At 45.6% G+C, this 26,155-nt stretch overlaps 1 protein-coding gene and 1 long non-coding RNA gene across 4 annotated transcripts in view; one reads left to right on the top strand and one right to left on the bottom strand.

Moving 5' to 3' along the window:
* Window positions 1-514: 514 nt before the first annotated feature.
* Window positions 515-19,854, bottom strand: LOC122215402. The gene is made up of 2 exons (XR_006200358.1): window positions 19,766-19,854; window positions 515-1,597 (listed from the first exon to the last, which is right to left on the bottom strand). It is a non-coding gene; the product is annotated as an uncharacterized LOC122215402 (long non-coding RNA).
* Window positions 19,380-26,155, top strand: part of TSHZ2 (teashirt zinc finger homeobox 2) — a 405,034-nt gene continuing 398,258 nt past the window's right edge. For 2 of the 3 annotated variants that reach the window (XM_042930640.1, XM_042930639.1), the window contains exon 1: window positions 19,475-20,039. In XM_042930640.1, the coding sequence (XP_042786574.1) occupies window positions 19,592-20,039 (448 nt within the window). In that variant the 5' untranslated portion in view covers window positions 19,475-19,591. Of the gene's footprint in view, window positions 19,427-19,464; window positions 20,040-26,155 lie in introns of those variants that run through there. The other variant, XM_042930642.1, reaches the window with a different exon arrangement.

Raw genomic sequence — 26,155 nt, 5'->3', positions numbered from 1 at the left:
CATAAAGCACAGAGTGGCTTTCTATTCTGTCCTCCTCCTGCTTATCCCCTGGCCCAGCCCTGTAACTTTGTGGCCTTGCCTCTCAGTTTCCAGCTCCCATTCATTCATTCATTCATTCGTGTTTTAATTTATCATGTATTCATTCAACTATCCATTCATCAATTTTTAATTTTTTTTAACGTTTTTATTTATTTTTGAGACAGAGAGAGACAGAGCATGAATGGGGGAGGGGCAGAGAGAGAGGGAGACACAGAATCGGAAGCAGCCTCCAGGCTCTGAGCCATCAGCCCAGAGCCCGACGCGGGGCTCGAACTCACAGACTGTGAGATCGTGACCTGAGCTGAAGTCGGACGCTTAACTGACTGAGCCACCCAGGCGCCCCCATTCATCAATTTTTAAACAACTCATATAGCCAGTATTAGTAATCTTCTAATAACAGAAGATTAGATTTATTGGGCTCTTTCAATATGGTAGATTCCTTGATAAGTATAATAACACTAATAACAACAGCAGCAACATTTATTGAGCATTTATTCTGTGCCAAGCACCATGGTAAATGTTATACATGAATTATCTCATTCTGTCTTCACAAAGTTGCCTAAGACAAGATGTTATTATTAACAATATTTTTACAGGTTGGGAGAAATGTCTTAGAGAGTTTAGGTAAATTGTCCAAAGTCAGATAGCTAGTAAATTATAAAGCCAGGGGTCAAAATCATGTCTGTGTAATGTAACACATGTGCTCTTAGCCACTACTTGGGGAAGCCTCAACAGAGATAAAACTCCAGTGTTTATAATTCTTGCTCAGTAATTAATACATAGGGAAGGCGGTACTTGATGTGCGTTGTAAAGTGTGGACAAGGAGACTAGTAGGAAAATGATTTAAGAAGGTAAGGTATCCATTTGAAAACAACACACTAAATAAAATAGTGAAGGAGAAACCCACGGTATGACCCCGTTTTCCCAGGATAACTCACTGAGAGGGTAGTAACCTGTCATCAATTTGACAAAACCAAAATTTGAGTTAGAAGCCCCTCTAATGAAAATGACAGGAAATCCCGCTCAAAATGGTTGGAAGAATAATGTGGTGTATAAACTTGCATCGCTGAAAAGGCCGGGGATGATGCTAGCTTCAGGAACACTTCGATGTAGTATCATCAAGGACCAGCTTTGTTCCGCTCCATATTTCCTTCTGCCTTCTACCTTCCATGGTAGAAGCCATCACCTACTTCTTCAGGCCTCACACAGGTTCCTGTTGGCGGTTCCATGGTCTTCCATGTTAGTAGTAAAGAGGCTGTTCACATCTTTATATCTTCACACTATGCGGACCACAGAAGGATTGGCTCTCAAGGGGGAGAGAGGCCCTTAATTTTTCCCAGAAGCCCTGGAAAACTTCTACACAGGTTTCGTTTGTTCTGACTGGGTTTCTGCCATCATGGACCAAATCATGGTAGCCAGTAGGATGAGATGGCATAGAATAGGATAGGATTATAGGCTTTAGCCAGTCAGGGTCCGTCCCATAAGCTGGGGCAAAGGTCAATACTGCAAAAACAACATGGCTGACCATGGGAGAGAATCGAACTCCAAGTGGTGTTATCTGAATGAGGAAGACAAATAGAAGTTAGATAGCAACAGTAACTGGAGTCCACTACACCAAACAATTCAATTACTTTGTTTTATGATTTAGTGCCCCAAAGTATCTTCCTACAGCATATAGCAGCTCAGTTTAGGATTGCACCTGACTTGGAAATCTTGCTTTGCTCATTATCATCTTGGAAGCATTTTTTTTTTACACTAAATGCAGAAACATTTCTTTAACATGAGTAAATGTAGTATTTTTTTCTTCCCAAAGTGCTTCACAACTCCCAACTTTTTAAGTGCCTGGAGTAGGATTGTTGTCACTCCTCTCCTTTATATCAGCTTTGTCTTCTGCCTAAACAAAACGTTTCAAAATATGATATTTCAGGATTAAAACCAGATTAAATCCTGTGTTTCTGTACAGGAGGGGTATTTCTTTTGCAGTTCTTTCTATGTTGTTGATCAGACAAATGTGTTTGGCATGTGTAAATTGTTGTGATCGCTTTGCTTTTTGTGGCATTTTGGGAAGGGGAAAAAAACCATGCTCAGTAGATGACACGGTTTGCTATAGCGGCAATATAAAAATTTGAAATTCTTAACCAATTTAGCATTTCCCCTTGCAGCCACACCATCTATCACAGAGAAGTGATATTCTGGGGGACGCAAGCCAATCAGAGGATTGGAGTATAATTTTTACAAAACAAATGTATGTATAAATTATCACTCTCTTCTCTCCTCTCCATAAATAGCGACACTAATAGATCCAGAGCGTGAGATACGGGAAGGGATGCCTTGTTCTACAACAATTCATCTTGTCTGGGAGAAGCAGAGTTGAGAAATCCGATCAGTTAAGATGTATGGCTCGACCTGAACATTGTCCGGCATCTTCTGACTACGGTGTGGAAGGAATGTATGGTTTTGCCTGGAAGAGAGAGTGTGGCTGGATGTGTGTGTGTGTGTGTGCGTGTGTGTGTGAAGGGAGAGAGACTTACAGTCTAAGGCACGATTGAGCTACAACCATGTTTTACTTGGTTTGCACAGAATTTATAAAATTGAACACTTTTTTAAAAATTATTTTCTAAAGATCTAGAGATTTTTCCTAACAGGGAAAACAACAGACTGGAATCCTATATGGATTTTGTAGAGAGGTTGCCTCCTCTTGACAGGGCATAAGCTCTCCAGTATGCCTCAGTCCCACCATTCCCCATTCCCTAGATCCAACGCATTCCATGATGGAAGTTTCCTGGATACAACGGGCAGTTGAGTTCGTGGGCCTTAATCTAACGAGAGCCACGGGGCTCAATAATCCAGTGACTTTTCAACCCTCTGTGCTTTAAAAATTTGTCCAAGAGTGGGGCGCCTGGGGGGCTTAGTCGGTTGAGCATCTGACTTCAGCTCAGGTCATGATCTCACAGTCTGTGGGTTCGAGCCCCGCGTCGGGCTCTGTGCTGACAGTTCAGAGCCTGAAGCCTGCTTCGGATTCTGTGTCTCCCTCTCTCTCTCTCTGCTCTCTGCTTCTCCCCGGCTCACGCTCTGTCTCTCTCCCTCTCTCAAAAATAAATAACGCTAAAAAAAAATTTTTTTTAATTTATCCAAGATATTGCTAGTGAGGTTGGAGAAGATCTGATTTTCTTTTAAGACTCCCCCCCGCCCCCCAGGATCAGAACTACTTACAATTTGCTTGCATTGGTGGAAACAGAATCAATATATTTTTTAAAGAAGTCAGACAAAATATATCCAACTTTTCAGCACTTTCAGTTTTTCTTCGGCGTTCTATTGTGACTTTTGTGAGCCGAGCAAACTTCTTGGGAGGTATATTAAAAGGCTTAATATTTGCAATATAAATCACATCCCTTGTAAATCACAGTACACCACCCGTTATGTGGTTCCGGAATTTCTGCTAACCACAACTGCCATCTTGGAGCTAACTACTTTGTATGTTCGCAGTGTATGTTAGTTACAAAAATCCTCACCAAAAACATTACAGGGCTAACAAATGTTATATTTTTGTGTGTTTGCCCGTTTCACCGTACAGTGGTCTATTTTTCTGTCAGAGAAAGGCAAATGTTTATTTTCCCAACTTCCCCCGTTAAGCTCTTTATAGATTAGCACCCCGGGCAGCTGTCCAGGGGACCCGCCCCTCAATTCACTTTTGTGGGAGGAAAAGAAGACGGGATGGAGGAATCACTGAGTCACAGAACGTGTGAGCTTAAAGACCTGGCATTGGGAAATCTGTAAAGTAGACTTTTGAGAGATTTGCCACATTTTAATGAGTGTATTACAAGCCCCAGCCGAGTGCCCATTTTTAGCCAATACTCGATATGTATATCTAATTCAGGAGTCAACAAGTGAAGGGTGGCCCTTAGGCCGATCTAGCCAGCTGCTTGTTTTTTGTAAATAAAGTTTTGTTGGCGCGCAGCCACGCCCACTCATTTCCATATTGTCTATGCTGCAGTTGCAAAACACCAGCAGAACTGAGTAGCTCTAACAGAGGCCGACAGGGCTGCAAAGCCGAAATATTAACTGTGTGGTCCTTGAAGAACCATTTTCAACCTCTGATCTAATTCTCTAACATGGTAGAAATACGTTATTACTTGTTAAGTGCAGTTTCTTTGAATGATCAGTTTCCCGATATCAACCTCTGTGCTCCTTCTTCAGGACACATGTGACACTTGGAATTATTATTTCACTGGACATTTTCATACCACAAGCTGCTTGGGGCACCTGTTGGATCTGAGTGTATCAGTTAGGAATGCATTTAACTGCAAGGAACAGAGCACTTTTAACTGTGGTTTAAACAATGAAGCTTTGAATGATCTCACCTAGTAAGAAACCTGGACGCATATGAGTCTAGGTTTGATATAGAGACCCCGGGATGGTGCAAACCATCGTGGCCCCACGCTGTGACTGTCCCCCCTGTCCCTCCTGTCCCTCCTGTGCTCAGCTTGCTGACCCTTGATATATATCACCCCCTGGTTGCAAGATTTTTTGTATCAACTCCAGGCATCACATGCCCCATTCCAAGTAGAAGAGACGTGAACACAAAACACTCTTCTATCGAGCTTCTGGCTTTTCAGCCCAGAAAGAAAAGCACCAGCAGACATGCTCCCCCCCATCAGATTTCATTGAAGAGAGTGGATCTTCCAATCTCTTTCATTAATATGATCCCAAGTGGATAGTCAACAAAGGTTTGTCAAATGGTGGATGGATGTATCAGTGATGACGGATGAATGATAGACTAAATCTTTTAAATTTTATTTAATTTGGTCTCCACCATGGGCAGCAGAGGAGAGCAAGTAAGAGGGTCCTCGGTGGTAAAAAAACGTTGTGGGTTATCACTTTCTCTCAACTCTTCATTTTACCAATGGGGAAAGTGAGGCACAAAAATACAAAGTTAGAGGGGCACCTGGGTGGCTCAGTCAGTTAAGCACCAACTTTGGCTCAGGTCATGATCTCGCAGTTTGTGGGTTCGGGGCCCGTATTGGGCTCTGTGCTGACAGCACCGAGCCTGGAGCCTGCTTCGGATTCTGTGTCTCCCTCTCTCTCTGCCCCTCCCCCCACCCCCGTCTTTCTCTCTCTCTCAAAAATAAACATTAAAACATTTTTTTAAAAAGTTAGATATTATAGTGAATTTTTGTAGCTTCTGATTGTCCAGCATCCATGCCTCACCCTTCTGGTAACAACTTCTTAATTTTTCTTGGAAGAACCAATTCTCTCAAACAATGTGATTTTAGTGAGCCAGGTAGCATCCCTGGCCCCGAGAGAGGGTCAGCAGTATTCCATCCCCCTGGCCTAGTGGTTGGTCTGGAAATCGATACATGTCCTAAGCTAATTCAGCCAGAATGAGTGCAAAACCTTCCAGGCATTTCCAGAAAAAACAACGTGGGCCTGAGGTTGCTGGTGGTCAGCATGGGAAGAGCCAGGCTGAGAGGGAAGCCCACACAGAAGGAAAACTGTGCAGAGATCTTTGAGGTCATTGATAAGCACTTGGATGTAGCTGTTTCTGAACTAGATGTTTTAATTCCAGGGCTCTCTCTATTTAAAAGAACAGAAAACCAGGGGCGCCTGGGTGGCTCGGTCGGTTGAGCGTCCGACTTCGGCTCAGGTCATGATCTCACGGTCCGTGAGTTCGAGCCCCGCGTCGGGCTCTGTGCTGACAGCTCGGAGCCTGGAGCCTGTTTCAGATTCTGTGCCTCCTTCTCTCTCTGCCCCTCCCCTGTTCATGCTCTGTCTCTCTTTGTCTCAAAAATAAATAAACGTTAAAAAAAAAAAAAAAAAAAAAGAACAGAAAACCCAACTTAAATGGTTCTAAGCCATAAAGGGGATGGGTTTTTTGCCTCTTTTAACTGTAAATCTAGAAACAGGAATAATTCATTCGAGAGTGCGTTATCCGATGGATGGACAGTATCATCCAGAACCTAGGTGTTTTTGCTTTTTTCTTTCCATCTCTCTACTACATTCTGAGGCAGGCCTCCTCATGGTTACACAATGGCTGCCAGTAACATTACTCCCCTCGAGGTATCTTACATGAAAGATCCCAAGCAAAATTTCAGAAACTCAGCTTCATTGGACCCTTTGCCCACCTGAGAACCAATCACTGTCATCAGGGGAGAATGGAACGTGCTGACTGGCTCATGCCCTGGCTTTTCAGGGAGGAGGGGGGCTGCTTTCCAGAAATACACAGATTAAACAGGGAAGAGTTAGATACTGGTGTGAAAGTCGGGTTGCGTCCGAAAGGATGAATGGAGCAAATGACGGAGGACGAAGAGCAGTGCCCATTACAGCTATTAACCCCTGGACTTCTGAGTTGCATGCAGTCGAAATTTTTCCTTTTGTCTTTAGGCCAGTTTGACTTCATGTTCTATCCTTTGTGAGCGAAGCATGCTTATCAATGGTGCTATTATTGTTGGGGATGGAAACAACGCACATCACCTTCTCTCCTTCATGTTTCTCTATACCACTTTTCACCTCCTAATTGATATATTAGAGACCGTGACTTCCTTCATTTTATCTTGGTCTTCTCCTTAGAGAATAGGGTTCATGAGAGCAGGGTTTTGGATCCGTGTATCCCTGCCCCCAATATCTCTAAGGGTGCTTGGGTACCTGCTCCATGATATGTGCTCAGCAAGTATTTTCTGAATGAATGAATGAATGAGTGAGTGAGTGGACATAATGAGGAAATAGTATCTTCCTATGTCAGAAAAGGAAGGGTCCTTAAAGATTGGCAGGGCCATTCTCTACAGAGCACTAAAATGCCAGGCTCCTGATTGAAATCCAGTGCGTTCTCTGTTCCTCTGTCCTGCCTCATGGCAATAGGAATTCACAACCTTTCACCAACCAGTTTCCGTCTCCATCAGGGGTACCACTTACTTTCCTCCGTTCCCCTCTTTTATTCGAGTCCCTGAGTGTTTACATTCCTTGATGTGAATCTTGCCTGTGTGTTTGAACTCCACTTCTCTTCATTTGCAACTAAATGAGGAAGGTACCCATGACCCTTTGCTGGATTACTTTACCCACTGAGGGACTTTGGGCTTTATCTTGGTTTTGTGCCTGCATCCTCTGCCTCCATTCCCATCTTTCACCAGGTGCTTCTGGAGGTCTCTCTTCTATGTTCCCAAACCCTGCAATGTGAGCCAGAGCCTATCTTCTTCTTATTCTAGATGGGAGCCTGTACCAGTGGTCCCCTGGGCTGGTTGGTTGGTAGAGGCTCACCTATACAGTGGGAAAGGCTGGATCTTAGACATTCCGTGGAGACATATCCAGGACCCTCGGATGTCCAGGTGGGCTGTCTTTTGAGAGTCCTCTCAGGTCAGAGACCAAGGGGACACGGGGCCTCTCAGGGACAGATGGCATCCAGGTGTGGCTTACTCAGCTGGGCTCCATCTTGAAACTCGTAATGAGTTCTCCAGCTGGAGTGGGTCACAGCCCTCGCATTCTCCTGCACCCCAGCAGAGGTGCTGAGGGTCCGGGTGGTTAAGTGGCGATGATGTAGGTACTTGGTGCTCCTCCTAAAAATGTTCCTGAAATCCTCTCCTCCGAGGGTATTGTGAACTGCTTTGTGCCGCGAAACCTCATGGGTCAGGATATTTAACTCAGACAAGTAGCTATCCAAACCATTGTGCACCACGAATTCACACATCAGCCGTGCATTCCAAAGTCGGATAACAGGAAATTTGAAGTCACCTGGGTATTTGTTAAGAGTGCATTTTTCCATTTATGCAAATTTTTAAATTTGAAGACTCACTCTGCCACCTACTCATTGTGCAACCCTGAACGAGTTAAACGAGCGAGCGGTTCTCAAATATGGCCCCCAGCAACAATAATATCACCCAGGGAACTTGTCACAATAAAAATCATTGGGTCTCCACCCCATACCGCCCCAGACCTACTGAATCAGAGACCCTGGGGATGGGACCCAACAAGATCTATTTTAACAAGCGCTGCAGAGGGTGATTCTGATGCACACCACAGTTTGAGAACCATTGGCTTAAAGGATCCAGTCGGAGTTTCATTATATGTAAAATGGGAGGGATAATACTTGGCCCCAAAAAGTTTTTGTAAGGATTAATTTCAGTAGATTTTGCATGTAAAGCATTTAGCACAATATCTGGCACTTAGTATGCACTCAATATATGACAGCTACAATTAATGTTATTATAATTATTGGATTTCTTTTCTGGGTGGCCAATGAATCAGTCTATGTCTCTGTGTGTCTACCTGTGAAATAGTAAAGAGTGGAGATATTTTAACATTAATCATTATAACAATAGCTAATTTATTGAGCTCCTATCCTGGCCCAGGCCCTTGGCTAATTACTTCACAAACACTGCATTCAATCCTCATTTAAAAATTTGCTAAGAGATGGGGCTATTATTGTCCACCTTTTATAGGTGAGGAAGCAGCTTAAGTAACTTACCCAGAACAACACAAGTAGTGAGTGAAAGCGCTAGAAAAAGAATTCAGAGCGTGAGTCTCCAGAGCCTGGATTAAACACATCACCAACCGCCACTCCAAAGTAGTTTGTGAAAGGAACTATAGCAGTGGCTGTTTTCATCCCTGCGAGTTATTTCGAAAATCAGATATTCCCTATAATATATACACTGAGATGATAGCTATTAATTAATTATAGAAGATGACCCTCGATCAGATTTTTGCTTGAAATGGGTTTTTGGTTTTTTAAGAGGCCAGGGGCAAAGGAGACCCCCCATGGTTGTCCTCCATGAAGTCCTCCGTGATTCTACATTTCTGCCAAGTGACACTCGTCATGCGGCCACGACGGGGAATGATTTGCTGCAGACGGGACTAAAGACAGCCCCGTGTCTGTCACCCGAGCTGTTCCTTCTGGGCCATAGTTTAGGGCACTGATTACCTGAGCCCAAAGAACACATTCAAGTGTCCTTTAAATAAGACGATCAATCAGAAAAAACAAAAAAATGAAAAACGCTTCCTTTACCTACAGAAGGCAAAGCTTCAGATGAAGATTACTAAGAGAAAATGTGAAATTGACCTGTAATTACCGTACCTGTTAATATGGGTTTGGGGCCCGATGAGAAGTGCCAACGTTCTACCATTTTTCAATACAGCCAAAAATTGAGGCACATGAAATACCAATGACATCCTAGACACCATTTTAAGATAGGTCAAACTATACATATATGCAACGAATTTCAGAACAGGCTGCTGAATTTGTAAAACAAATATATTGAAACACCCATCAAAATGATGGTCCAGGGTAAAATATACATTTATTCACTGCAGTGTTTGCTTCATCCAAGGGTACAAACGGGCCGGGAATGAAACCCTGCAAGGTTTTCTTTTTTGAGTGAAGCTAAACTTTGTGCTTCCTGGGAGAGTTTCTGCCTAAACCTTCAAAAGCTGGACCTCAGAGATATTACAAGGCGTGCGCACAATGTAGAACTTCCCCGTGTCCCTAAAATAACAGTCTCAACAATAGCACCACCGAACAAACACTACTTTTGGCTTCTGCCTTTTATTTTATTTTATTTTTCCCCTCCTCTGAGCTCCACCCCAGCTAGCTCTTGAAAGGCCTTCTGTTCCGTCAGCCATAATGACATCTGCTGGCGGAGACAGGAAGTCATAAATCTGTGGGTCCCCTCTCAACCAAACCTTGTTAATGCTGCCATTTATCACAGGGGCCGGGGTGCCATCTCTGGAGGGCTGGACGCACAGAGTCCATTTTCTCCCATACCCCTTTCCCAAGAGAGCAACCATTTTAAAAACAGCCACTTTCTCATTTCACATTTGCAGACCTGAAAGTCAGGCAGAGGCAGACCCCACCGTCAGCACGCGGCTCTTGGAAAGAAGCCACGATCCCGGGCAACAATAGACTCGATTTGATGTTTGGGGACTGAAGCGAGGCAGTTCTGACCACGCTCTGTCCTTCCTCATTTTAAATCAGCCCCTAACTGCCTCAAAGAGAGAGGAACGGAGATTTCCTTCCTCTGAGCCCTTCTGCCTCCGTGTAGGTTTTTAAAGGCCAAAAATCTTGCTATGGGGGGGGGGGGGGGGGGTGGAGAGGGAGTTTTAAGAGGATTATTGAAACTCAGAGTTCCTTTTATTCCAAACTAATTTAGGATGGTGTTCAGGTTTCTTTCTTAGGAGTTCGCTGTGTCCTCAGCTTTGATTCCAGACCTGTGCCTATACAAGGTGTATCCTGGGTTTTGCTGCTCAGAGCATGTTCCCTGGATCAGAAGCGTCTGCAGTGTCTGTTTGAGCTTTTTGGAAATGCAGACTCACAGGTGCCACCCTAGACCTATTTGATCAGAATCTGTGTTTTCAGCGAGACCCCCAGGCGACTCCTCTTTAGGTCCTAATTGCTGAGGCTGGGCTACCTACCCCGGCGTTCTCAGCCTCGGCCCAGTCGACGTGTTGGGGCTGGATCAGCTTTGTCTGCGAGGGGCCTTGGCACTGTGAATATCAGGCCGCACTCCTGGCCTCTACCCACTAGATGCCAGTAGCCACCCCCCGGACTGTGACGACCTCTAGACATCGTCACATGTCCCCTGGGAGGAAAAAACATCACCCCTGTTGGAAACCGGGCAGCCCAAAAAATGGGGTCCGTGGAGCTTCGGCATCCGTGCCGTTTAGGAGCTTGTCAGGAATACGCGTTCTCAAATCCCACCAACTCAAATCCCTCGAGATCCTGCAGGGAGCCCAGGAATCTGTTTTCACTCTGCAGGAGAAAAGTACGCAGGCTAACGTTGAAGAATTCTGAAACTGCAGAGCAGAACAGGGAACGTAATAGGGCGATCAGCTCGTGACAAGGCCACAGCACCACCGAGAGTGACTCATGCGTGGCCATTGGTGGCCCTTGGCTGGAGCCACACCTGCAGGGTCTGAACCAGCTTCCCCACTTGCTGCCTCCACAACCTTGGGTAAGTTGCCTGTCCTCTCCGTGCCTCGGTTTTCTCATACGTAAAGTGGGGACAACGAAAGCCCTTTGCCTCATGGAATGGTTTTAAGGGATTGAGAGGTTCCTATTTCAAAGCGCCTAGAACAGTGCCCAGCACCACGTGCTTCCTGAGTGTTAGCTACTATTACGATCGTTACTGTAATTTGCTGTTCTTGCCCTAGATTCTTAAGTTCCTTAGGAAGCACACAGGTGCCTTGTTCCCTGCCGCATCCCCGGTACCCAGCCCAGTGCCTCGCCTGGAGCAGGTGCTACATGAATGTCAGTGGGAGGAGGGGACATTCAGGTGGAGAGAGGAAGGCACTGGCTGCAGGCTTCTGCTGCCAGTGGCTTGGATCTGTGGTCTGCTGCCTTCACCACGTAAGGATCCGACCTCCCCTGACTGGCTTCTGTAAACTGGTGCCCTTGCACGTGGAGACGATTGAGTTGATGTTCGCTTTATCCCCCAGCACAGATTAGATTAGACCTCAGGCATATCTATGTCCGAAAGCACTCTGAACAATAGTCGATCAACGAATACTTATAATGAAAAAGCCAAAGACCTGGGAGTCCTATCTATGTGCGGGCGTCATGCTGTGGATTTTACATTAGTTTAAAATTCCTCTCTGTGCCCCTGAATGGAATCGGTGGCACATTTAATCGTCCCCATTTCACACATGGGAAAACTGAGGCTCAGAGAGGCTACACAACTTGCCCAAGGTTGTAGTCTTAGCAAGTAAGTAGCAGAAATATTTTTTTCCAGTGCAGGTCTGATTCCAAATCTACATTTCTCTTTCTTCCTGGGTGCCCACCTGGTGCCCTGCCCATTTCTTCACACCCCCATCGAACCACCCGCACCGGTGGCTCTTTGCCTGCAGGGAAGGCCGGGAACAACATCTATGCAATGACTGGCAGGCACTGACGGGTAAATACCCCAGCTCTCTCGCTCTTCGAGAGGGATATCTCAGAAGTACATTAAGTTCCACTGACTCCCCAGCAGGATTAAGGTTTGTTACCCACAGTGAGCACCCGCTTGACCACACACTGCATATTGATAGCCTTACTGTGTTCACTTTCCTCCTTTCCTACTGGAGTTTTCTAAGCTCATGTACCAAACAGACTACTCGCTTTCAAATCTTTATCTCGGGGTCTGCTTCTCAGGGAACCCAAAGCAAGACAACACAGGCCTTCTCAGCAGAGGATTTGCAACAGTCTTGAACTATTTGACCATTTTAAGCCTGTGGGTTCCCTCGCTGTGTTGGCCTTCCCAGCAATGGTTAAGGAGAGGAGACAAGTTGTATTAATGGGCGAAAACAGCATCCAGGACAAGTCACTTTGACATAATCCTAGCAAGCAAGGGGAGAATCTCATGAAATTTTCAGGACAATAGGATGCCTAATGCCTAATCATAATAGATAAGACATGCTCCGGATAAGACAGAAAGGTGTTCTCAGAGTGAATTATATCATTCTCTATTTGCTTCTGAGAGTTGAGGGGTACTTTTGGGCACACAGTTCTAATGAGTCCAGGAAGGAGAGCTTGATGCATAGTCGAGGTGGCATAAAATATACCAGAGCCCAGAACTTAAAGGCTCCTCCTCACATGGTTTCCAGGCTGTTCTGGTCCTTACATTCACTTAATGTCTTCCTGTGGTTAATGAAGTCGAGCAATGGAGTACCGGGCCAGCGACGTGGTCTGGATTCTTCCGCGCCGGCAAAAACACTGTCACCACTGCAGGTAGCCGCGTCCGAGGGAGAAATGCGATGTATGTTCAATGCACCGGCCCCTGTACTCCCGGCCCGCCCACTCCGCAATGGGCCCACCTGAGAAACACACAGTGCTTAATTGTTGTTGTGAAATTCTACGCCCAGCCGAATCCAAACAGTTTTCAAAATGAGAGCCCACCAACTTTTAGAGGCTATTTCCTTAGAAGCAAGCTTGCCAATGCCTGACTGTCTCCAGACTCTACTGTCACCGGCCTTGGCAGTTTTCAGAGAGCAAATTCCCACCGAGCAGAACAAGACAGATTCTCTTCCGTGTTGGTTGAACAAATCCACTCTACTGGACTAGCTGTTTCGGGATGTAAATAAATGAACTGGCGTTTATCAACGGCAGAGAATAAAACTCATACTTGATATTAGGACCCATGATATCCCCGGTGACCCAGCCACACCCCACTTCTCCTACATCCGTTCCGCTCCCCTCTCCCTGGCTGGCTCTCGGAATCTGGACCCCCTATCGCTGTATCCTTTGTGTTCTGGAAACACAGAAATCTCTTCTGATTTCAAGCCTTGGCTCCTGGTTGGCTGCCTTGTGTATTCCAGATTTCTGTTTCAATGTTCCCTTCTCAGAAAGGCTCTCCATGACTCCCACTCTGAATTGTCCTGCCCCAACCCCTTACCCTCTGTCCCAACACCCCCACCTTATTTTCTTCCCATTGCTTTCCATGATCCATCTGGTACTTCCTCTTGTCTGGTTCTCCCCACCAATATGATGCCTTACCAGGTGTCGTGGGAAGGAAGAAAATAACCCAAGACTGCCACCTTAAAGTTTTTACAAAACAGTACTGGTAAGAGGGATGTCCTGAATGAGTTAAATGACACAAGAGGAAAGCAATGAATTATATCCTCAAGGGCAAAATCGTATGTTACACTGGCTCTCAAACTTGGCCGCATGTTGGAATCATCTGGGGGCTTTAAAAATACTGATGGCTGGATCCTGCCCCCACAGACTGATGTAATGAGTCTGGGGTAAGACCTAGGCATTGAGTTTTTTCAATCACCCCAGTTGACTGTGATACACAGCAAAGTTTGAGAACACTGCTTTTTTTTTTTTTTTAATTGAAGCATTATGTACACGTATAGAAGCACATAAATCATAAGCATGCAGCTGAATTAATTTTTACAGAACGGACACACTCAACAACATCCTGGTTAAGAACAATGAAAGCCCCCACCCCACCCCCAGTAGCCTCTTCGTGCTCACTTTCATAGGTAACCACTACCCTGATATCCAAGCATAGATTGGTTCTGCCTTTTTGTCTATTCATGTATTTGGAATCATACTCTATAATGACTCTTTGTTTTAAGAAGACAGGGATAGAGAAGTTTGAATCACTTGGAGTCCACCCGGGAAGCCTGCCTGAAGGAGGTGGTATTTAAGGGGGGATCTGAAGGAGGTAATAGACAAGAGAGAGAAAAGGGGGAAAAGGGAGGGAAGTTGGGGAAGGGAGGACAGCATCACTTGGAAAAGAGGCGCACAAGCTGAAATGCTCTATACCCATGTCTAATGAAGGCCCTACAATGGGCCCAAATCTTTTTTTTTTTTTTTCTGTGCATCCTTCTTTGCAAGAATGTTCCACTTGGTATTCAATCGGTCCACAAATTTTCACTGAGCACCAATACTGTGCTGGACTTGAGGATATAGAGGTGAACAGAACTTACATTTTAATTAGGAAAGACCGATAATACATAGGCAAATATGTGAAGAAGATACAGATGGTCATAACTGCCATGAAAGATAAGACAAAGAATGGCACAAATGGCCGGGGCAAAAGGAGATGACCTCTGAGTTTAGAGTAAGGAGGAAAAACAGACCTGGGGGAGGGATCTTTCCAGAAAGAGAAGACGCAAAAGCCCTGGAGCTGGGATAGGAGGTGTTGCGTTAACTGAGGCATTCTCCCTCCGCTCCAGAATCCCACGGGCTGCCCCAGTGCCCACTCATTCAGGAAGTGCCAAGCTCAAGGTAGGCACGTGGCAAGTGGTGGTTTTAATTGCATCGGGTTGGAGTCCAGTGATAAGACAGGCAAACTAGCAACAACAAAAATCAGTAGGATAGAAACGTGCTTTTAATGGGGGCGTTCACAGGGTCCACGGGTGCAGTGAGAGGGCTCCATAGCCGCCCTTTTGTGTGAATCCAAGAACAGACACCCTGGTTCTTGCTTGTGTGCAATGACTTCTACTAACTTGATTCACTTGTTACAAAATTCAGCTTCTGCAAAGGGGGAGGTACCCATGCCTGGCACCTTATCAATATCACCTGGGAACTTTTAAAATTTCAGATTTTCGGGCCCCACCCTGGGATCTAATTCAGTAATTCTAGGGTGGTGCCCCCGCCTCTTTATCTTGAGAAAAAAAATCCCCAGGTGATTCTGACATTGAGCCAGTGTGGGAATCCGTGTTCTAGAAGATACGCTTGCCTCATTCCAATCAGTTCATGCCTTTACACATCCCAGAGTTTGAGTGTTAGATCTGAGGATGCTACGTTCCCTGGAGACCCAAACATAGCATTATTCTAAGCCACCAGCTCTTGGAAGAAGTTTCCAAAAGTGCCAGAGTCTGTGGTTTAACAAAGTATTTTGCAAATTCTAGTCATGCCTATACCACCTTTTTCACATTTTGCAATCTCCACATCCCCTTGAACCATTATTTCTTCCCTCATTCCTTAGCTATATTTATTTTTTAAACCCATAAATTATATCAAACTTCAGATCACTACCATAAATGGAGAGCAGTGTCTTGCGCTAAGATAGAAGTAAAAACTTAGGGTGACTTCAATAAAAACAAACCACTTTTTGAAGAGTCTAGCCAGGTAACTCTTGCCCCTCCCAAGCTTCTAAGCCTGAGATCTGCGGTTTCTTGGTTGAGAAAAGTCAGCAATTGTTAGGCATAAAAGTTGCACCTCGCACCGAACTGAGACGTTCTCGGATTGAAAGAGAAACGAAAGGGAATAACCTTTTCGCTGTGCGATTCACGTTTTCCAATGTCATGTGTACGCCACTGAACAGTATCTGGGTACCATTGTGTTATGCATCCACCTGGGGTAGACAAAATCTTCCTTGCTGATAACCAAGCTAAATACTCTACAACAGTAGCAGTAGGGCGAAAAATACAAATTAAAGTAAGAATGTAAGTAAGAATGTAAGAGACGAACCCTGGAGAGAGGCGGGGAGAGATTCTATAGCCCAAAGTCAGTTACTCTGACCCATTTCCCTCCTCATCCTCTCCAAGGGCGGGTCCAGCGCCAAGTCTTTGGGAGGTCATTTTAACAGAAGCCTTTTGAAGGCAGGGATCCTATCTTATACATTCCAGCCTCTCCTGTACTTGGTGCAATGCCAGGCACCTAACACAGTAGACGCCGGTTAAATGATTGCACATAGTACCAACACCCAGTCAGCAGGCATAGGGCTCTTCCAGGGAGGATTCACGGTGAGCTCGCTGAAACTGCGGTCTTTTCTTCTGCTCAGGCCTTAGGTCTGTATGTCCTGATCCTGTAACTGTGGTCCCTGGCCCACGGGACTGGGGGTTTTACTTAGTAAGCTGTGGCCCCTGGCACTCCTTAAAGGTGTGGGAGGGAATTAGAATGAATTAGCATTAATACCCTTTTGCTGACATTGTCAACTAGGCAGGAGGTCTTTCTGTGCCTCAGTTGCCTAAGGGCTAGGCTGGGATTGGGTGACAGTTGGTCATGGGTGGAGGCCAGTTGGGCGATTTAGGGCAGGGGAGTCACCTTGTGTCACCTACATGAAAGGGATAAATGAGCACGTGCCTCCCCCCAAGTGTGGATGTTAAGAATGATTCGACAACAAACAAGATTAATCAGCCCTTTACAAACAGTGACAATGGCATGTGACTAGTAGGGTGGGGAAAGTTATGTTTCCTACAGCCCCTAAAAGAACCATTCAGAAAAATATCTGTGGAACAGGTCACCCTAGGTCATTCCCCACAAGAGAGGGCAAAGTAGGTAGATGGGTTTAAGTGCTGGGCATCCCTGTTATACTTGATCGAGATGGGTACGTGGTTGGGGGGCGGGTAGTGAGGAGTAGACCCAGGTGAAACCTCATCACAGTGACCACGGTAACAGTGCCGCGCCTTGAAATCCTAAGTTATAAAATACCTAAGCCTGAGCTTGCTTTATAGTCATATAATATGGTATACGTATAGTATATTGTAACATAATATATTATAGATAATATATGTTCCAGTATACAGTTGTATATACAATATACAATTGTCCTTGTATATTGTAACATATATTATCTATAATGTATTATGTTACAGTATACAATTGTATAGTACAATATTGTAAACATATTGTATATGTCTGGCTCCAAAAGAACAAAGGCTATTTTTAGCAGAAGTTCTCAAACTGGAGTGAGCAGGAGAATCACTTGTTCAAAACACAGACTCCCTAAGCCCTGTTCCAGAAGTTTCTGATTCAGAGGGTCTAGAGCAGTGATCCTCAACCAGGGGGCAATTTTGTCCCCTGGTGGTGGGGAACACTGGACAAGGTCTGGAGAAAATTTGGTTGGCAGGACTGGGGTGGAAGGGTCCGGCATCTAGTGGGTAAAGGCAGGGGTTCCTGCCAAACGCTGCTATTGCACAGGACAGCTTCCACAACAAAGAATTATGGCCCCGAATGTCAGTGGAGCTGGGGTTAGATCATCTTCTGGGGTAAGGCCTAGGAATGTGCATCTTAACAAGGGCCTCAGGGGATTTGGGTGCAGGCAGCCAGAGCCCTGTCTGGGGAAGCCCTGGACAATGCCTGCTTTCTTACTCTAAGGCTTTGGCTGTCTGAGTTCCACTTTGCCTCGCTCCTTCATATTTAGGAAGCAGCTTAGACTTAACTCTCCCCATGAAGCTCTTCCTCATAAGCAAACTCTCTTCCTCCAAGTCCAAGTCGATTGCCCTCCTAAGTATACCTCCTGCCCCACACACATCACTTGCCTCTTTAGTCGTCTCTCCCATGGGAATGAGAGTTCTTGAGGGCAGGATCCAGGTCAGACCTGTCCTCAGCACCTAGGCAGGGGCCTGGCCCACACTGGGCTCAACAATCATGTGTTGGCTGGAATCTGTCTCAGCTCTACTGACCTCTCCCGCATCGAGTCTAAAGCTACTCCCTCTTTCAGACACTGTCACAGACCCTACTTAAACATGTCCGTGGAGCTTATCGCTCTGCAATTATCTTGTGTATTTGCCTGCTTTTCATTCATTCAACAAATATTATATTGGGAACCTACTATATGTCTTGTCCCTTCCCATCACTGGGGATGGAACAGTGAACAAAAGAGGCAAAGTCCCTCTTCCCAACAGAGCCTATATTCCAAGAAAAGAACTAGGACAATAAACAAAATAGAAACCTATATATAATGTATGTGATATCGATATGACCAGTAGAGAAAAATAAAATAGAGAAATGGGACACAGTGTGTGTGTGTGTGTGTGTGTGTGTGTGTGTGTGTGTGAAAGTGAACATTTCAAGTAAGATGGACCTCTGGGAGAAGGTGACATTTATGCAAAGACTGGACATCTGAGGGTGACATTTCTGCTCCCCCATCAGAATATAAACACTAAGAGGCCAGGATCTTCCCTTTCTCTGTAGCTTCTGTGTCTCCAGAACAGGCACACACATAGTAGGTGCTCAATAAATACTATGTAAACAAAACAAAGAGAATATGGGATTAAATTATCAAGGAGGCAGATGGGAGATTTTTTGCTTTTCTGACCATCCACGGAATAGAAGGAAGGCGGGAGGGGCGGGGGCGTTGAACTTGCGGTGGGGGTGGGGAGTACATCTTCGCGGTCAGATTAAGAGACTTGGGGGATGGAGGTCATTGCTGGATAAGGCGCCGTCCCCCTTCCCCGCCTGCCCGGAGCCGACCTAAGTTCTCACCTTCCGAATAAGTATTGTTAACGGCCCTGCAGGTCGGCTAACCCGGCACCCCCCCGCCCCCCCCCCCCCCGGCCCGCGGCTCCCTTCCCAGCTGCGGAGTTTGGCCCTCACCCTGCCCCCCTTTCCTCCCCGCAACCCTGCGGGTCCTGCCCCCTCCCCCGCCGGTGTCCCCCGCGCCGGGGGGGGGGGGGGGTGGGCAAGTCCTCGCCCCAGCTAAGGGGGCGCCGCGAGGAGCCGCGGGCGCGCGGGGTCCCCGCCCCCAGCCCCTCTCCGCGGCGGGACACTGTCCCTTTAATAGACTCCCTCTGCCTGGCGCTCTGCGGCTGGGGAGTAAATTTCTCCCTGTCATCAGGTCGCGGGGAGACGAGGAGGAGGAGGAGTTTGTTAATGTTCAGTTTGTTCAGCGGGATCGATGTTTGCTGGAATCGCCTCGCCCTGTCTTGTGTGTGTGAGTGTGTGAGTGTGTGAGCGTGCGTGCGTGTGTGTGTGTGTGTGTGCGCGCATATGTGGGGGGTGTGAGTGTGTGAGAGGAAGCGCGAGTGCGTGCGCGTGTGTGTGCGTGTGTCTGTGTGTGTGTCTGCGTGCGTGTGAGTGTGTGTGAGTGAGTGAGTGAATTCCAGATTTTCTGTCTTTCCCAAACCCGCTCCTGTCCTCTCGCATATCATTCACCGACGGGAATCTGACAGCGGCCGCAAATCTACAGTGAGTGATCTCTCTCCCCCAGCGCGAATCCGCCATAGAGACCGGCGAGGAGGAGGAGGAGGAGGAGGAGGAGGAGGAGGAGGAGGAGGAGAGGAGGAGGAGGAAGAAGAAGAAAAAGAAGAAGAAACCACTACCTTCCCAGGATTGCCTTTTTTCCCCCTTATCTTTACGCGCGCGTGTGCGTGTGGCGCGTGTGCGCCCCTCGTCCCTTCCATCCGAACCCGGTCTTGGATGTTTAATAAAGAAATCAAGTGTCTCAACAGTCACCAAAAAAAAAAAAAGAAAAAGAAAAAAAAAAAACCAAAAACCAAAAATTTCCAAAAAAGCAAAAACAAAAAGAGAGAGAGAGAGAGAGAGGAAAACAAAATCCAAAACAAACAAACAAACAAACACGGCAGAACCAACCTCTGCTTCAAACCAGCCGGCACAAGCCACCCGTGTCTGCCGCCCGGAGAGGGGGGTCTCTGGCCCGTGGTGGAGGAGTTGCAGGGGGGATCGCCAGGGGGACAGAGGCCGAGTGACGCCCTAGGAGCCACCGGGCAGGAGGCGGAGGACACCCAGAGAGGCGAGCGAGCAGCGGGCCCCCGCGCGCGGCTCGGGGCTGGGGCGCCAGAAGTAGGACTGGAGCGAAGTAGAGCGATGCCAAGGAGGAAACAGCAGGCACCCAAGCGGGCGGCAGGTAAGAGACTCGGCTCCGCTTCGGGGCTGCGGGGCGCACCGAGCTCCTCGCCCGCCCTCCCAGCCCCCGGGTGCCCCAGGACGCCACCCCCTGAGCTGTGGGGGGAGTTCGCGCCGGGCGCCCCTCTCTGCCCCGCGAATAACCCCATCCCCTCTCTCTCCTTCTCCCATCTCCCAAATCCTCCCCTTTGCAGGCTCCGCTTGGGTGGGGGGGAAGCTGTCCCACCAAGCCTTCCCTCCTTAAACTTTTTTTTCCTCCACCCTCTACCCCACCCCTAACTTTCTCCCAGTCTGTTTCTTGCCTCTCCGGCCAAAGTTGGGTTGTGGATTTGGGGTGCGGGGTAGGGAGACAGTCCTTCCACCCCCGCATCCCTCCGCGTGGTCAGTGCCAGTGGCTTCTGGCCTCGAGGGACAGCATCTGCGCTCGCTGGGGTTTGGGGCGCCGAAGTGTGAGGCATGCCAGAGCCCTGGGCTGCAGGCTGGCTTTGGGGCAAGCAAGGAGACTAACTTTGATCGCCAAGGTGGAAAAAACCCACCCCAGGAAAGGAATGAACCTTTCAATGTGCTTTCTAAATATGCTTGGAAATCTAATCACTCTTTCTCTTAAAAAAAAAAAAAAAAGAAAGAAAAAGAAAGAAAGAAAGAAAGAAAAGAAAAGGGGAAATGCCCAATAGAACATTGAAACAGCTCAGGATTTTCTTTGCCCAGAGAGAGTTGCAAACTTTGTAAATTGATTTGTAGGGTATCCCATCTGAATCTTTCCTTACTGACCCCTTCCCCTCCCCCCAAAAGAGGAACAGGTTAATGGATCAGTACAACAGACCTTCTAAAGGATTTTTTTTTTCCTTTTGGGTTGCTTAATTGCTTTTTTAATAGTATGCTGGGGTTTTGTTTCTCGGAAGTGTAATATGAAAGTTCATTTTTCTCCTGCCAGACCCACCCACTGAAAAATCAGCTTTCCACTTGATTGCTAGTTTTGATTTGACATTTGATTGATCACCTGTCATCTCGCTGCCTTTGATCTATTCATTCTTGATATATATCAATAAATCACTCACCATGGTAACTCAGAGTACCAGTGACGCAAGCCTTGCCCTCTAGATTCAGAGCCAGACATGCACAATTATTATCTTGTTTGGCTTTTAATGTGGGCGTTTTTATTTCTTTGTGTCCTTCTGTTGAATCAGGGCTTTAGCAAAAAGCTGAAGTTCTTACCGCCCCCCCCCCCCTTCTCTGTCTTTACTTTCATGCTTTAGGGGCCATCAGTGAAGGCTGGTGTTCGGCAGACCCAAAACACATTTCCTTCTGTTGTAACGGGAGCGAAACATTAGGAAGAAGTTCAGTGGAACACTTTTGTAAACTTTATAAAGCCACCCTTAGAATAAATCCAAAGTTAGTCGCAAATCTGAGCAAAGTGGGTGTTTGTGTCTGAACAGGCTGGACCACCAAGTTCATCCTCCACCATGGCTTGGTTCCAGCATGAATGGCAGTCCATGTGCTTTGAAATATCCCCAGCTATCTTCCCTCCAGAGCGCAGAATTGCTTCCGTAACCACGCGTAGATTGGGTCAAATTGCGTGCGGAAATATCATTTATAAAGCTTTGATTCGTGTGTTTTCCAACTGTTTCCCAGAGAGCAAAATAATTGCAATATTCTTAGTGCCATATATATTTAGAGCTTGCCTCGTCGGTGAGGTGTTCTTTTCTGCAACTCTGGCTACCTCTTTTGAAAACCGTTTCTCCCTCCTGCCCCTGTCCGTGTCTACGTTTCAACCGCTTGTTTGTTAAAACTTAGATTGTTTTGCAGTCTGACAGCATTGGGGTGTGCACTGGCCTTCTAGACCCAGGAAAAGTAAGCGTGCTCCTTCTAGCTCTAACAACCCAAGTTTTCGTGTAGCTAGATGATTAGAGATAACGTCCTTATTGTCCCAAAAGAAAACTCTGGGCAACAGTCCAGCAAGAAGTGATACTGCCCTGAAAATTACTCTTTTTTTTTTTCCCCCTTGTTGTTCCGGTAAAGGCCATCAACAACTAGGCAGTAATTTAAATTACCAGAATGACTGGACATGTCTCCTTTGGTTAGCTCATTACAAAAAGTGCATTGCTCAGAACTGCACTACTTTGATTACAATTATCCTCTGATCAATGAGGATCCAGGTGTAGTAACATAATGCTGTATCACATTATTTAAATTAGATCCTTTTCATTAAGCTGGTATCTATTGGAACTGGCTTGTCTATTTACTGTAGTGTGTGTGTGCGTTTGAAAGTTATGACCCTAGTTTCAGTTCGCTAGCCTATTGTATTCCTGGTGTCTTTATGTTTGTTTTCATGGCTTTATTATTTTCACTGAAGAAAGCAGAAACCCTTGTCAAGCTGAAAGGGAGTCATTCCTATTGCATGCAAGGAGGCCCTTCTTACAGTATTTATTTGCTCACATATGAATAAAACAGATTTTTTTTTTATGCGATGTTTCTTTCCTCCAAAGTCATCGGTGCTATCTTCCGTTGTAGCTGAGGTGGCGATTCATGAGTAAAGTGAGCCACTTTGGGATTCTTTAGGTAGTTGGTCATGAAGGGAAAAGAACAAGGTGGGTTCCAGGATTGTGGCCATACTAACTTTTATCGCTGCCTGAAATTAAACGCAATGCACAACTGTAAGTAATTACTCCCATGGTCTGATGTTGAAAGCTTGATTTCTAGCTTGATTAATGAATAATGTAAGATAGAAAAAGCCTGTGAGTGAATCAGAGCTGAAACTCTTTCCCAAGAACTGTTCGAGGCAATTTGGTTTCTTTGCATTATTAGTTTTAAGTTCCATGGTTCAGGGAATCAGTTACAGAACTTTCTAATAAAGCAGGTATGCAGATAGAATGAACAAGATGATATTATAAGTGATGGGGAATCTCGGTCTTTATTTGTTTTGCTCTACCCACCCCCCCCCCCCCCCCCACCGCCTTAAAAGAAGGGATGTGAGGTAGGCAGTTCTCTTTAAGGAAACAGCTAAGTCAGAACATTTCCCTCTGTTTCCCTCTGAAATGTCATTCTTCCTGGCTTTCTAAAGCTATGCTTTTCCACCATACTATTACTTCGGGCAAGAAAAAAAAAGTTCAGAAAACAGCCTATGGTACCCCAGGGGTTTGTGTATGTGTGAGTGTGTGTGCTGGCTTCCTTGGATGTATATTTCCCTCACCACTAAAATGCATCCACTTTTACCTGAGAATATTGTGGGATTTTCTATCAGCATCTTTCCCCCCTATCCATTTTAGGGCAGATAGAGAAGATGGCAGAAAGGTAAAATAAAACAGAGCAGTGTTTTGATTTGTTTGTATTTTGCAGGATTCAGCGTAGTTAAAAATTTTAAATTGCAGACTTACGCTGCAAACCCTTCTATTTTCTACAATCTGTCATAGCCTCTGTACACGGACATGTGTACTACATATATTTTATTTTACCAGCCTGAACTATTGTTTTTATATAATGCCAGCCAACTGTAGTCGAATGCACAGTCTTTGGGGCTTGTGAATATCGAATGTACGCGTAAGTTGCAGGATTCTGCTTCTTCCAGCCCAAAGAGATTAAATGTCTCCTTCTTGCTGACTCTCCTAAACTATCTGATAATCCAGATCTGAGGAAAGTCTTGCAGGGAAGAATGGCTCCCTCAATTTATTTTGTTTATTTAATATGGAGATGAATAATGCAGATTTTGTTTTCATGAATGTCCTTGTGTGGCAGTAAACATTAGACTATTAGCAATCATTACTTAAAAGTTACAATTTGCACCTTAATGGCATAGCTTATTTACATGGGAAACATATTCATCAGGGACAGTTCTGAATCCTGCAGTGGAGCGGGAGTTGACCCCAGCGATAGCCTTTTCAGCCTACTGAGAGCTGGTGCCTGGGTGAACCCACTGAGGTCCTAGCAATCTGTAGCAGCAGGGTGGGGAGGCGGCAGGCCACTCATGGTGAAGTTCACGTTTAATTTACTGGCAAGTGGGATGGGATTCCAGGGAATAGGAATCTGGGTAGAGTCGAGACCCTGGCACTCTCACTTTATTTAAACACACTTCAGAAAGACAAGTTCACATCTTGCAGATTTAAATACTGCATGTTATAGACCCCATTCACTTACCCAAACAGTACGTTTTTAACAGATGAATGGAAAAAATAAACACACACACCCCCAGAGGGGCGCAGCAGCACGAACTGTTCTGGCTCTTCTTGTTATTTAAGACAGATCCCTGAAAAAGGAAGGACAGGTCCCACGGAAAACCGCATCCTGCACCGGAGCGTTTTGGATGGGAATTGATTACTTAAGTGGTCCCTTCCCCAACTCCCTTCCTGATTTCCTTCTCCCACTTCTCGCCTCACCCTTAAAGACCCAGATTGAATGGGACATCTCAAAAGCCCATTTGTTTTAGGCATTTATTGATTTCATTTTTAATCTGCCATATCAGGACACAATACATTAGCCCTAATCAGCAGATTGCAAGTGACAGGGAGTTCTAGTGGAAGGTAGGGAAGGGGGAGGGGGCTCTGAAGAAACTTCTGCAGGATGAAAATCTTCTTGAGGCTTGGGGGTTGGAGATTGAAGGCTACTTTTGAGGAGGGTAGAAACGTTCCTCGGAACTACCATGCATTTATTTTTCTGCCACCTTACACTGATTTTTCTCCCAGTCACCTCGGTTCTGTTGCTACCGGTTGGGAAACCTTCACATCCAACAAATACCTCCTAGGCATCGTTAGCAGGTCTGTGCCTGGAAGCATCTTGCCTTTTGTCACATTCTCCAACAGAGGCTTATGCCTTCGTTTCATCCCAGGTGACGCCTTTGACGGAATTTCTCCAAGCGGATAATGTACCTGGGTTCATCTATTTCTCTTCCCACTGGCTGGGGGATTCTTCTCTCACTTGAGCAGGTTTTAAAGGGGCACTGCGCCTGGCATTATTTAAGGCCATTGAAACGATACACTTCTGCTCCTCTGCAGCTCAGCTTAGGAAAATCAGACAGGAAGAAAACCTGTTCGTGTTGGTGCTGGGTCTGTAATTAGCTAACATGAGTTAAATGACCAGACTAGATCTTCCCTTCCGTCACTGTATGCGTACCATCAATTTTATTTAGGTATGTCAAGGTCTGGGAAGACTGTGCCACTATTTCAAAGGCGTGTCTGCGTGCACCCAAGTTCCCTTTAAAAAGCACAGGATGGCCTAACAAATTCTATATTAAGACCAGGCATCCACAGAGTTATCATTTTTGTTTGATGCAAAGTCAGTTGGAAATACATTAAACTAACAGAGAGGGTTGTATCGCTTCCCTGAAGCACTGCTTTTTCATTACATATTTAATTACAATCAAATCGAGCGACTTTTATAAAAAAAATTACAGTGGTATTAAAAGAAGCTTGGCACACAAATAATTTTATTGCTTCGCAAGTTGAGACTGCACTTCTATTTTTATTTACGTGGGAGAAATTTATTTTCATTTTCTAACGTGACAAATACATAGTATATTTTCCTGTCGTCTGTATCAGGGAGATCCAATTCTCCTGCCTTCTTAGAGCCTGTTCATCCTGGATGTTTTTACATCCATTTTTCAGTAATTGGTAACAATTTGTATTTTTTTTAAATTATTTTGAGTTTTATAAATTCCATTTCAAGTTAGAAATTCTCCTGTTCCTTAGGGTGACCTTTGGTGAGCAGCTCTTTGATTATAAATGAGCTTAGTCATTCTAGCCACATAAGAAATAACCTCATTGAGAGGGTTTGCTTGATTGCCTGGATATTGCAGTAAGAAAAAACAAAACAAAACAAAACAAACAAACAAACAAACAAACAAAAAACACCATATATTTACCGGCCTGTATCATAGAAGCCAATTTCCACTGGATTTACCATTTCTTTCATTTTTTTTTTTTTTTTTTGGTATTACTGACCTTTCAGTCACTCGTTTGTTTTAGGTGTTGCAATGCTAATTGAAAGGTAGTTTCGAGAAACACTGGTCTCTAAGAAATGGTAATAAAAATTCGGTCCTTTCACAGCCGGTATATCCACTTTGGGACTATGCGAACTCATGGGAAAGTGTCTCCGTAAACACATGGTTTGGGGTCTGACTTGGACACC

The sequence above is a fragment of the Panthera leo genome, chromosome A3 (assembly GCF_018350215.1).
Source record: "Panthera leo isolate Ple1 chromosome A3, P.leo_Ple1_pat1.1, whole genome shotgun sequence".
In the NCBI taxonomy this organism is placed as follows: Eukaryota; Metazoa; Chordata; class Mammalia; order Carnivora; family Felidae; genus Panthera; species Panthera leo.
This window is presented reverse-complemented; position numbering and strand designations above follow the sequence as displayed.